The sequence below is a fragment of the Nerophis ophidion genome, linkage group LG24 (assembly GCF_033978795.1).
Source record: "Nerophis ophidion isolate RoL-2023_Sa linkage group LG24, RoL_Noph_v1.0, whole genome shotgun sequence".
Taxonomy (NCBI): Eukaryota; Metazoa; Chordata; class Actinopteri; order Syngnathiformes; family Syngnathidae; genus Nerophis; species Nerophis ophidion.
Window position 1 is genome coordinate 24,324,707 of NC_084634.1, and position 14,171 is coordinate 24,338,877.

Consider the following 14,171-nt stretch of genomic DNA (forward strand, 5'->3'; position numbering starts at 1 on the left):
AAAACAAAGAAAGATGTAATTAAATCATGAAAAAACGAAATCAATATTGAATGTAAATATCAGATAATTTGATATTGAAATAATTGTTTTAATAAAACAATTTACAATTATATGAAACATTTAATGTCACATTTAATGTATATGAAGGATTAAATGGGACAAAATTAGACAAATAAATCCATCTTCAAGTACTTACTAAATGTTTAATTAATTAATAAGAAATGGAAATAAATACATAAATGTGTTATGAAATAAAATTAAAATAAATTAATGAAGTGCTGACACACAGGCTCATGAAATAATAAAACAAAGAAAGATGTAATTAAATAATGAAAAAACAAAATCAATATTGAATGTAAATATCAGATAATTTGATATTGAAATAATCGTTTTAATAAAACAATTTACAATTATATAAAACATTTAATGACACATTTAATGTATATGAAAGGTTAAATGGGACAAAATTAGACAAATAAATGCATCAAGTATTTACTAAATGTTTCATTAATTAATAAAAATTGGAAATAAATACATAAATGTGTTATGAAATAAAATTAAAATAAATTAATGAAGTGCTGACGCACAGGTTCATGAAATAATTAAACAAAGAAAGATTTAATTAAATCATGAAATAACAAAATCAACAATGAATGTAAATATCAGATAATTTGATATTGAAATAATTGTTTTAATAAAACAATTTACAATTATATGAAATATTTAATCACACATTTAAATAATTGTTTAAATGGTTCATAAAAGGATGCCTTGCTACTGAAAATATTAAACCTGTTTCTCATTGTTTGTGACAGTGTACATGTTAAAATGTAAAAAAAAAAAAAAAAAAAGAACAAAACGGGCTTTATGTAAACACTCTGTCCTTTTAAAATGGTTAAAATCCTAAATATATACTTAATAAAAATGATAAAATTATCAGTTTTTTGGGAAACAGATATTTTTGTCCGGATGACCTCGAGTGTGATATTTTTTGTCTTAAATATGACACTGGCTAAAAAAAACAAACATGACTATCCAAATAAAGAAAACACAGACAATCAACGCACTAAATCACAAGAAACAGTCTTTTTTTATTCACGTTTTTTTTTCTTACATTGTTCAAGTACAAAGTTAAAATGCCTTTTAATTAGTTGATATCCATACAAGAGTAAAATAATAATAGTGCCTCTGCATTACTACAACAAACTTAAATACAGTCATTGTAAAGACAAACTTGATTTATACTCCTAGATGATTTTTTTCTTCTTTTCATAAAACAATTTTAGCACCTTTTTGAAACACCAGCAGTTCCTCTTTTCCTTAACGCTCATCTTCTTTCATGTAGTCCTTGAGATGAGTGCGTGAATGCGCCACAGCGTTGTTATTGTTGTTGTCTGGAGGTGTTGTGTTTGTGTGATGTGTCTGTGCAGTGTTTGCTTGCGTGTGAACAACAGTATTTCTTGATATCAGTGTTGAAAATTGCGCATCACTCGGCCTTAAACTGTCTTCAATGTCTTAAAACGACCGCCCTCAGCTTCCCCTGGCTTTTTGTCTTGTTGCACTCTCAAACAGAAAGGTGTTGACGTCACACCACTATGTAGCTGAAAACAACCGTGATCACACAATTGCTGTTCGTAAAAATTGAACATGAGTGGATAAAAGTCCTGCAATAGTTTCACCCCTAAACGATGAAAGTGTGGCATTAATTTAAAAGCAACTCACTTTACAAATATCATAATTTGCAATCTATAAAAAAGCCTTAAGTAATGTACTTTGTTATAGATGAAGTAGAAATCAAAATAGTTGTGTTCTACTATGGTTACAAACATGGCTGCCAGAGTAATTTGGAACGAAAGTTTACCTAAAAACATGATTCACACGAAATATTTCATGACACATATCGACCAGAAAGCATATTTACCTTAAACACCATGTCATAAATTAGAGCTTCCGCTAAAAGGAATGTAGTCCGCCAAGAAAAGCACAATTATTACACGCCAAAATGTGTGAACCTCATGCGGGTTACCAGGGACGAAGTTTGGATTTAAAAAGAGGGTTTGAAGGAATTTGATGCAAGTTTTGGAATAATATGAATGGGAAAAAGTTTATTCAATAATTAATTTTTTGTACGAAACAACAAAATGAACAGGATGTATTGGAAAACTTTATTTCGGTTTTTTTTCAAGATTGCATTGGGAATTATTCTTCAAATGCAAGCGCAAGGCTTGATCAGCAACATAAACTACCTTTGAGTGGAGCTCGAGACTACTCTTGTTCTATTTTATATTTGTCTTTTATTTGTCAACTTGCTCTCATCTCGCATCTGACTGCTGATTGGTCAGCGCCAGAGCGTGTGGACTTCAGCCTGAGCTGCCGTTTTCCGCCTGGCACTAGTGTTTGACTTGCAGGTTGCTCCTTACCGCTATGACAACATTGGTTGTGCTGCAGCTGTTTTGCACAATATTCAGTGTTATATCAACGTAAGAGTGTTTTGAGATAAGAGTTGTCTCTTGGGTAAATGTTATGCTTTAAGTTGCAAGCAAAAATTTGAGTTATAAGCATCACTATTACAAACCCTGTTTCCATATGAGTTGGGAAATTGTGTTAGATGTAAATATAAATGGAATACAATGATTTGCAAATCATTTTCAACCCATATTCAGTTGAATATGTTACAAAGACAACATATTTGATGTTCAAACTGATCAACTTTTTTTTTTTTTTTGCAAATAATCATTAACTTTAGAATTTGATGCCAGCAACACAAGACAAATAAGTTGGGAAAGGTGCCAATAAATACTGATAAAGTTGATGAATGCTCATCAAACACTTATTTGGAACATCCCACAGGTGTGCAGGCTAATTGGGAACAGGTGGGTGCTATTATTGGGTATAAAAGCAGCTTCCATGAAATGCTAAGTAATTCATAAACACGGATGGGGCGAGGGTCACTCCTTTGTTTCTCAACGAAACAACGTTTCTGAAATTTTGGGATTTCAACATCTACGGTCCATAATATCACCAAAACATTCAGAGAATATGGAGAAAACACTTAACGTAAGCGGCATGGCTGGAAACCAACATTGAATGACCGTGACCTTCAAACCCTCAGACGGCACTGTGTCAGAAACCGACATCAATCTCTAAAGGATATCACCACATGGGCTCAGGAACACTTCAGAAAACATCCATCCATCCATCCATTTTCTACCGCTTATTCCCTTTCGGGGTCACGGGGGGCGCTGGCGCCTATCTCAGCTACAATCGGGCGGAAGGCGGGGTACACCCTGTACAAGTCGCCACCTCATCGCAGGGCCACTTCAGAAAACAACTGTCACTAAATACAGTTCGTCGCTACATCTGTAAGTGCAATTCAAAGCTCTACTATGCAAAGCAAAAGCCATTTATCGACAACATCCAGAAACGCTGCCGGTTTCTCTGGGCCCGAGATCGTCTAAGATGGACTGATGCAAAGTGGAAAAGTGTTCTGTGGTCTGACAAGTCCATATTTCAAATTGTTTTTGGAAATATTCAACATCGTGTCATCCGGACCAAAGGGGAAGCGAACCATCCAGACTGTTATCTATGCAAAGTTCAAAAGCCAGCATCTGTGATGGTATGGGGGTGCATTAGTACCCAAGGCATGGGTAACTTACACATCTGTGAAGGCACTATTAATGCTGAAAGGTACATACAGGTTTTGGAACAACATATGCTGCCATCCAAGCGCCGTATTTTTCATGGACGCCCCTGACAATGCTAAGCCACATCCAGCACGTGTTACAACAGCGTGGCTTCGTAAAAAAAAGAGTGCGGGTACTTTCCTGGCCCACCTGCAGTCCAGACCTGTCTCCCATCGAAAATGTGTGGCGCATTATGAAGCATGAAATACGACAGCGGAGACTCCGGACTGTTGAAAGACTGAAGCTCTACATAAAACAAGAATGGGAAAGAATTCAACTTTTAAAGCTTCAACAATTCTTTTCCTAAGTTCCCAAACGTTTATTAAGTGTTGTTAAAAGAAAAGGTGATGTAACACAGTGGTGAACATGCCCTCTCCCAACTACTTTGGCATGTGTTGCAGCCATGAAATTCTAAGTTAATTATTATTTGCAAAAAAAATAAAAAGTTTATGAGTTTGGACATCAAATATCTTGTCTTTGTAGTGCATTCAATTGAATATAGGTTGAACAGGATTTGCAAATCATTGTATTCTGTTTATATTTACATCTGACACAATTTCCCAACTCATATGGAAACAGGGTTTGTAGTTGGTGTACCAAATGCCACAGGGAATCCTGTAAGATCCGACCAAATCATTCGGTCTTACTCGTTAACTTATAGCTAGAGATGGACATAACTTGGTTTTCCAACCATGGGGAGGAAGAACGTGAATCTGAAAAACAGTGCTGAGAAGAAGTGGATGGTAGTAATTAAATTTAAAAAAAAATCTTCAAAAACAAGACCAATCTGAGTGTTCGACTGCACGTCTGCAAATACTGAAGCAGAACGGGTCTGATGCCAGCCAGGGATGTAAAAAAAACATCTAAATGGCAGACACTTATCAATGAGAATATGGAGAAGCTGCTAATGGTGTGTTTGACGCAGAAGCAGCTGGAAGAAGATAAGGTTCAGACCTGCTCAGTGGCCTTGTGGTTAAAGTGTGCGCTCTAAGATCCGTCGGTTGTGAGTTCAATCCCCGGCCGAGTCATACCAATGACCAAAAATGGGACCCATTACCTCCATGCTTGGCACTCAGCATTAAGGGTTCGAATTGGGGTTAAATAAAAAAAATATTCCTGGGCGCGGCCACCGCTGCTGCTCACTGCTCCTCTCACCTCCCAGGGGGTGAACAAGGGTGATGGGTCAAACGCAAAGGACAAATTTCACCACCCCTAGCGTGTGTGTGACGATCAGTGGTAGTTTAACTTTTTAACGTAATACTGAAGAAGTCCACTCATCCATCCATCCATTTCCTACCGCTTGTCCCTTTTGGGGTCGCTGGAGCCTATCTCATCTGCATTTGGGCGGAAGGCGGGGTACATCCTGGACAAGTCGCCACTCATCGCAGAAAGTGCACTCTTCAAGGTAAATGCTGTACATTATTATAACAAAACTCCATACAACTACTGTAGTTGTTAATAGTACATTCTGTTGTATTGTTTTATTACAATGGTTATTATTTAAAAGTTAGTCTTTATTTTTTAAAAGGCATGTTTCATGTTAAAATAGTGCTGTTTTGGACCAACTAAATTGATTTCTATTCCTTTCAATTAGAGATGTTGATTTGAGCTAAAAGCTCCGTCCTAGAACCAATTAAGGTCGGATGTTGAGCTACTACTGTACTTCTAATAATCGATCATGTGGTCAAAGTGAGCTGTGCTTGTCTATCTCTACTTGATCATGCTCCAAGTCATCATTTATGTGAAAAATGTGTCGCTTCCTTGTTGTGGCTCCCTTCGGAGAAATGTGTATTTTTGAAAATAGTTGCATTGTGTAACAGAAAAGCACGATATAAAATCTAATCCATTATTATTATCATTATTATTGTCTGTAAAGCTATGACTGTGTCCTCACTAGTGACTGGAAGAGCAAAGAAAAACAGTCTCGGAAGGAAATACTTTGATTTCGCTTGGGCAGATTTGCCTGTAAAATTCAGGAAATATTCAAACGTAAAAGTTTGTGTTGTGTTCTTCGGCTGCAAATATTTTTTCTCTGGTGGAAAAAATGTCTCTTTTGATACTAAAGATGGCCGACCGCTGGTCTATGTTCATCACCCTGCTGAAGTTATACAGAAAGTTTTAGTTCTTTGGGTTACTTCAGTTCTTCTCAAATAGCGGGTCGGGCCCCCCTGAGTAACATGCATTATCAGTATCATGCTTCAAACCCACTTCGAAAAGCTGTGCACTAAAAAACGTGCTCATTGTAGCCGTTCACCCTGACTTCCTCACGTTCATACAAAAAACAGCACCAATTGTTTTATTCAGTTTTGTAGGTTAAAATGTTTTACAAATTGTGCTTCTGAGTTAATGTTGCCAATCAATTTAAATCTATTATTATTTATTGTTATATTTATATATAATTATATCATTATCAAATGGTTTAAGTCTTTCAATACATTTTCATACTTTATTAAGGATTTTTTTGTTCAGGCACCTGGGGATAGGTTGATTGGCAACACTAAATTGGCCCTAGTGTGTGAATGTGAGTGTGAATGTTGTCTGTCTATCTGTTTGCCCTGCAACGAGGTGGCAACTTGTCCAGGGTATACCTCGCCGTCCGCCCGAATGCAGCTGAGATAGGCTCCAGCGACACCCCCCGCGATCCCAAAAGGGACAAGCGGTAGAATGTGGATGGATGGATGAATGATGCACTTTAATTATATTCTGTTACAGACTAAAGATAATGTTGATAAAGGTATTTTTTGTTGAAAGTTGATTGATATTTAAATTTTTGTTTTCTTTAACATTAACGAGGATACAGTGTTATGCAGAGGTGTACTTAACAATTTTATAGACAAATGATACTATTAATAGTCACGGCAGAGAGTGGGGATGGACCGATTTACAGTGGCGCAAAAAAGTATTTAGTCAGCCACCGATTATGCAAGTTCTCCCACTTAAAATGATGACAGAGGTCTGTAATTTTCATCATAAGTACACTTCAACTGTGAGAGACAGAATGTGAAAAAAAATCCAGGAATTCACATTGTAGGAATTTTAAATAATTTATTTGTAAATTATGGTGGAAAATAAGTATTTGGTCAACCATTCAAAGCTCTCACTGATGGAAGGAGGTTTTGGCTCAAAATCTCACGATACATGGCCTCATTCATTCTTTCCTTAACACGGATCAATCGTCCTGTCCCCTTAGCAGAAAAACAGCCCCAAAGCATGATGTTTCCACCCCCATGCTTCACAGTAGTTCTGGTGTTCTTGGCAGGCAACTCAGTATTCTTCCTCCTCCAAACATGACAAGTTGAGTTTATACCAAAAAGTTATATTTTGGTTTCATCTGACCACATGACATTCTCCCAATCCTCTGCTGTATCATCCATGTATCCATTTTGATATAAACTCAACTTGTCGTGTTTGGAGGAAGAAGAATACTGAGTTGCATCCCAAGAACACCAGACCTACTGTGAAGCATGGGGGTGGAAACATCATGCTTTGGGGCTGTTTTTCAGCTAAGGGGACAGGACGATTGATCCGTGTTAAGGAAAGAATAAATGGGGCCATGTATCGTGAGATTTTGAGCCAAAACCTCCTTCCATCAGTGAGAGCTTTGAATGATTGACCACCATAATTTACATATAAATTCTTTAAAATTCCTACTATGTGAATTCCTGGATTTTTTTTTCACATTCTGTCTCTCAGAGTTGAAGCGTACCTTTGATGAAAATTAGAGACATCTGTCATCATTTTAAGTGGGAGAACTTGCACAATCGGTGGCTGAATAAATACTGTTTTGCCCCACTGTATATACAGTACTCACTGAGATCAAATTCGCTGAACTTCCACGAGATTTGCTAAAATCTGGCAGTCTTGAGAGGTTTTCAAGGCATATTTTGCGGTTTCCAAATATGATCAACACATTTCTTGTTTGAGAGCATCTCTTACCTCCTGACGTCCTAGCGTAGACAAGACAACGTCACTACAACTAACTGTAATATCTGCAGTCTCTAGCTTTTCACCCTTCTAGGCTGGCTTAACTGAGCACCGACCTGGAACAGTACACACACACGCACGCACGCACGCACGCACGCACACGCACACACACACACACACACACACACAATAACGGATTATTATTGTTATTAATACTACCATTATTATCATCATCATTACTCGCTAGTCTAACATGAGATTACACTGACAGACTGACATGCAGTAACTGAGGGGAGAAGAGAGTGGAGGCGGTGGGGAGCACCAAGGTGATGATGTCACACCCAGCCCTGCCATGGAAGATGGCGACAGGTGTCCTGCCGTAACACAGTGACTATGCAACGTGTGCATTTGTAATAGTCAGCACCGCGTCAAATGTGTTTTCAGCAACTGTGTGTGTGTGTGTGTGTGTATGTGTTTACGTAACCTGCAAGAGCACTGTATTAAAGAGCAGAGTTGGGGGGGGAAGCACCTGGTGGTTGGTTGAAAAAAGCACCTGCAGTTTGGTTGTATAAACGGAGAGTAAACATGAGAGAGGGAAAACAACAGAACAAAAACTGCTGGCTCATTGTTAAGAGTTTGTGTGTCGACTGTGTGTGTGTGTTTGTGTCCAGTAGTTAGCTGGTATCTGAGGAAGGTCAGAGGATTGGAAGGCTTTCTATGAAAAAGACGTGGTCAACTGAGAACCAAAAAGGACCAGACTAAAGGATGAAGCGTTTCCTGTTTTATTGTCTTCTTTGTTCTAGAAGGGCTGACAAGGTAGTCCTTACTGAGTAGCGGAATAAAGATGGTACAGTAGAAGCACTTTTGGTCATAAGAAGCGGAAAGCCAGCCTAGTGTCGACAGAGTCTGGGTCTTTGGATAGAACTGCACAACATTTTGTACCCCCGCTATGTCAAGCAGGAGAGTTGAGCTGTTTTTCCTTTTGTATGCCAACAGCACAAGAGGCTGAGGCACAAGAGAGGCTGTTTTCCTTCAGTCGTCTCCCTTTAAACTGACTGACATGAACATTAAAGGTCCTCTATTATGCGCTTCTACAGTAACGTGTGTCCCCCGCAGCCCGTTTATGAATAGCAAAATATTCATCCAATTCACGGAAGATCAGTAAAAATGGCTTCCCTACACATCTGAAAATAAGGTCAACCATCTGTATGTTTTATCCATTTGTTTATCCTACGCGAATACCATGATATCCTGTTAAAATGTTACTATAGTGCATAGTTATTAAATTAAATAGTTTTGGGGGCTAAGCTTCAATCAATATCAATCAATCAATCAATATTACTAGAGTGTAGGGTTATTCAACTAAATAGTTTTGGGGGTTTAGCTTCACACTTTGGATAATTTGTAGGTCCAGCATCCTTTACAGTAGACATTTGATTTTACCCTCTTATCTATTCTGTCAGTTTACAGTAGCATTCTGCTGTTTTTAAAGGATCTTGCGAAAGTCTCTCAAAAGTTTTCTGAACTGAACTCGTGAGCCACCAGTCAAATAGTCTGAACGACGAAAAAGAGAGGACTTAAAACGGAACCTTGAGGAACCCCACTCGTATAACTAAATAAGATGAACAAATGCAGACTGACTGCATCTGAAGTAAACAAGCCAGGCAACAGTTTAGTTCTAAAAATCCAGGTATAAAAAGTAAATGCCCAAAAGGAGAGGACTTAAAGTGGTGCCTTGAGGAACGCCTCAGTTATGTAAATCACAAGTTTGGACCACCGTGTTCTATTTTTTCTAGCTATGTGTTTACAGTGGTCCAGTTTTTAGAAATTTGCTGCAAAAATGTTTGCCTCCCAAATATTGAACTCAACTTAGGCCCGCGATGATGTAATTCCCGGGCCGGATTTGGCCCCAGCACCGTCTAGTTGAATAGCCCTGCTGTAATGCATTTAGCTTAGCCAGCGTAACTCCCGTTGATGTCCTCCCCACTCGTCAACATTCCATAGTGATGGGCGAATGACGCATCGGAGAGTCTATGGCACACTCCCTAGCGCAGTGGTTCTTAACGTGGGTTCGATCGAACCCTAGGGGTTCGGCGAGTCAGCCTCAGGGGTTCGACAGAGCCTCTGCCAGGTCAAGACACACCCGAATCATCGTATAAATAAAAACTTTTCCGTATTGGCTTTATGGATACGGCAACAGCAGAAGTCAGACTGATTTGGATGCGTGTAATTTGTTGTGAGTTCATGCACTGTGTTGGTTTTGTTCTTTGAACAAGGTAATGTTGATGCACAGTTCATTTTGTGCACCAGTAAAAAAACATAAATTTGTCTTGAATTAAAAAAAAAAAAAAACATTTTATTTTTCACTTAAGAAGGGTTCGGTGAACGCGCAAATGAAACTGGCGGGGTTAGGTATCTCAAACAATGTTTAGAACTACTGCCCAAGCAGTATTGACCCAGCACTGATACTGTGTTTTGGTTTCCTAATGTTGATTCACCATCTACTGGACTAAAAAAAGTCACTACATTTTATCGCCACGCAGAAAGAAACATGGAACACACAACTCTGGTCAATAAGCCAAATAGTAAACAGAAAAACAAGGACATTTCCCTTATTTATAAGACTTTCAAATTTTTTTATTTTACTTAATTCCATTTAGATTGACGACGGCACGCCATTCCTCCAACTCTAGAGCCGAAAGAAGCGCTTCCAGATAAAACACAGTTTGGCGCGGTTGCATCTGTCACGTTTTTTTTTTCTTAAAGGGACACACACGGTGCGTTTGAGGGACACAGTATCACAGGGCATTGATGCTCCAGTATCATTTGACCCATTACTTACATATCTGATATGTGGCGTCTGTCACGTCACCAACTGCAGTGGCAGTGCATTTGTAAACAGACGCAAAAAGGCATGTTCCCAGACGGGCTTACTAAGAGCACATTTTTATTCAATATGTCAGCATTTTAGGTTTTGACTGACACATTTCAAATACACGATTATGACTGTAGCATAATACTGGACCCTTAATCATGTTTTGAAACACTTATCTTTTTGGATGAGTTAAACTTCACTGAGTAGTCTTTTATTTTTTAGAAAACCATGAAAAAAGAATCTGCATTTCACGGTAGTAGATTTGCACAAATCGTATTGTCATATGTATATATGTGTATATATATATATATATATATATATATATATATATATATATATATATATATATATACATATATATATACATATATATATATACATATATATATATATATATATATATATATATATATATGTATATATATATATGTATATATATATGTATATATATATATATATATATATATATATATATATATATATATGTATATAAAAACTGATATCACCGATAGCAAATGCAATGGTTTGGTGAACTGATTAACACAAGGTTGTCAATTCCAACAACATAATTACTTTTTTTTTTTTACATTGAATTAAATGTTTAAAGCTATTTTTTTTAAAACATATACTAAATAAAATCAGACCTAAAGGTATTTTTTGGCTTTGCCACACCACTTGTTTGTACTAATTACTACTACGCTTACACCTACAGTATATATATATAGACAATTCTTTGTTGCCATAGTGATAAGACATACTGTACACGCAGGCTGCGAGATTGTTACAAACTGTAAAGTTGAAAAGTCTTGCCTATATCTATGAATAAAAGATAGTGGATATAATGTACATGTTATTTTACTGAATAACTACTAGGGGTGCAAAAAAAAAAACGATTCCCAATCCAAATTGTGATTCTAATTCCTTCTGATTCTAAATAGATTCATAATTTTCAAAAATGGATACCAACAAAATATACATATATATATATTTATTTTTTTTAAACAATACGTGTTTTGAAATACATTTTAAGCAATCTCTGTGCAAACCAGAAGGATCTTTTGTAACCTGTAACGTGTGTTGATAAAGTTTCAATATAAATACTGCATTGCACCAAATAATATATTGCATGAATCGTGTTGACTCGAAAATAGATTTTGAATATAAACGTCGCACCATGAATTGGATCAAATATTTAAATGCCCGAATATTCACTCCCAATAACTACATCAGAAGTTTGATTTCATAAAAGTCTTAATCTGACCGCTTGGGCAAGTGAACAAACTATTGCGATCACTTTATAACAACAAACAGTGCAATTGACAGCAGTGTTTTTTTAGTTTGTTGCATAGCATCAAGGAATGACATCACATTTGTAATATTGAATCAAGTTAGCCTCATCTTATAATGACATAAATATTATAGAATTACTTAATTATAATTTATTATTGTTTTTTATTGTACTTATTGTATGGAAAATTAGTACAATATGATATTTAAGTACTGCACATTTTATAAATATTAATTTTAATGGGATCTCGATCGCTCAACATTATGAATTCCTGTTATTGGTGGCAAAAGGAGTTTATTTAGTGCTGTAGCACCGAGACAACAGTGCCTCTGCTGGCCGCAGTCAAGTTTTGCACTCCATGTTACCATTCTAAAAACCTGACACAATGGTTAACACTTACATATAGGCTTCTCAGAAGCATTTAGTAGGATGATTCATAAAAAGCTTAGCACTGGCATGTTCAAGTTGTTTTTCAGTAGTGCTGGAAATGCTACACAAATGCTATTTTTTCCATCATTTTAAAGTCATAAATATAGAGTATATTACAAGGGCGTACAGTTTTTAGAATATTCTTAAAAAAAAAAAAAACGGTGTTTCAAGTAACACAGTGCATCACTTTTTGTTTGAAATCCTACTAAAAGTACTCAACCACACTATACTTGGAGACTCTTCCACTATCCAGCACAAAGTGAAGATTTTGCCTATTCATTGCTTTGGACCCACTCCACTGATGTTTAACTCATCCACTGAGATTTTTGTATAGCTAAATTGTCTTTGTAATCCTTCTCTCACAGCAGTCAAGCAACCTCATTGCAAGCTGCGCCAGCTTGGTGAGTATTTGGCTGAACTCTGTTAGGGATACGGAACGGTGACGAGGGGAAACAAAACATTTGCGACCCTAAAGCCTCTGAAAGAGCACCAAGATGAAAGTGGTACCACCTCCATGGCCGACAGGCCAGCACCGCAGGTTTGAAGCTGGTGTGTACGTGAGTTTGTATATTTATGTTCTTTGCACTCAATGCATTGACGTAGAGCACCTTCACTTCACTACACATGAGTAAAGTGTGTTTTTGGTGGTGGTATGTAATGTGGAGACTGTAACGAATGCAAAAAACAGCAGAAGACATCAGTTTAAGGTCCTTTGGAGGTGGAAGTTTGTGTGTGTGTATGTGTGTGTGTGTGAAGATGTACAGTACACACATCCTGCACTAGCAAGTGTGTAAGTCAGCAAGGTAGCACCTGGGGAGCAAGATTAGCTTGTAGTTTAAATGGAATCAAGGGATGAAGCTGTTAGCAGTGTGTGTGTGTGTGTGTCTGGTCATCTGTTTCTTCTGCCTCAGCCAACCTTCATGTACAAGCTCTGAACTATGTGTGCCACAAATGTGTGTGTGTGTGTGTGTGCGTGTGTGTGTGCGTGTGTGTGTGTGTGTGTGTGTGTGTGTGTGTGTGTGTGTGTGTGTGTGTGTGTGTGTGTGTGTGTGTGTGTGTGTGTGTGTGTGAGAAAGAGAGAGAATGTAGTTGTGTGATTAGTTGCAGGCAAAGTATTCCTTTAGAGGGGCAAAGAGGTGCCTGATGACAGGTACGCTCCAGGAACGCCCCAACAGCCTTTGCCTGGCCAGACGACTCATGTTGGACACGTCGGTGTAGTGGACAGGGAAACCGAAAACCCTGCATACACACACATACACGTCATCATTTTTTACAATGCACAGCATACAACTGGATTTTCAGTAATACTGTGGTTAATATTTTAAGAGTACACAAAAGGTGTCTTTTTATGCTAAATTGACTTAAAGGCCTACTGAAACCCACTACTACCGACCACTCAGTCTGATACTTTATATATCAATGATGAAATATTAACATTGCAACAGATGCCAATACGGCCTTTTTAGTTTACTAATTTGCATATTTAAATTTCCCGCAGAGTTTCCTGTTGAAAACGTCGCGGAATGATGACGCGTGCACGTGACGTCACGGCCTGTCAGGAAATACTAGCGCAGCACCATTTGGGGCTAAAAGTCGTCTCTTTTCATCGCGCAATTACACAGTATTCTGGACATCTGTGTTGCTGAATCTTTTGCAAATTGTTCAATTAATAATGGAGAAGTCAAATTAGAAAGATGGAGTTGGAAAGCTTTTAGCCTTTAGCCACGCAAACACACGGTGATTCCTTGTTTAAAATTCCCGGAGGTGAAGCTTTACTATGGATCAGAGCGGTCAAATGAACATGGTTCCCGACCACTTGTCGATCGGCAGGTTTCGGTGAGAAAATTGTGTTAAAAAGTCGCCTCTTACCGGAGATCTGTGGAGTTTGCGCCGTCCTTGTATCTGCCGTGACTTCCCTCAGACACTGGCCTCAAGACACCAGCGGACACACCCCTCCGACTATCAGGTACTA

The 14,171-nt window shown here is 37.7% G+C and overlaps 1 protein-coding gene and 1 long non-coding RNA gene across 9 annotated transcripts in view; one reads left to right on the top strand and one right to left on the bottom strand.

The window, feature by feature from the left end:
- Window positions 1-14,171, top strand: part of LOC133542395 (uncharacterized) — a 43,684-nt gene that overhangs the window by 11,604 nt on the left and 17,909 nt on the right. Inside the window, exon 2 of the long non-coding RNA XR_009804147.1 lies at window positions 12,565-12,748. This is a non-coding gene — a long non-coding RNA (uncharacterized LOC133542395). The remainder of the gene's footprint in view (window positions 1-12,564; window positions 12,749-14,171) is intronic.
- LOC133542392 (DNA (cytosine-5)-methyltransferase 3A-like) overlaps window positions 11,017-14,171 on the bottom strand; it is a 97,121-nt gene continuing 93,966 nt past the window's right edge. For all 8 annotated transcript variants that reach the window (XM_061886459.1, XM_061886458.1, XM_061886455.1 and 5 more), the window contains one exon: window positions 11,017-13,438. In XM_061886459.1, the coding sequence (XP_061742443.1) occupies window positions 13,297-13,438 (142 nt within the window). In that variant the 3' untranslated portion in view covers window positions 11,017-13,296. The remainder of the gene's footprint in view (window positions 13,439-14,171) is intronic.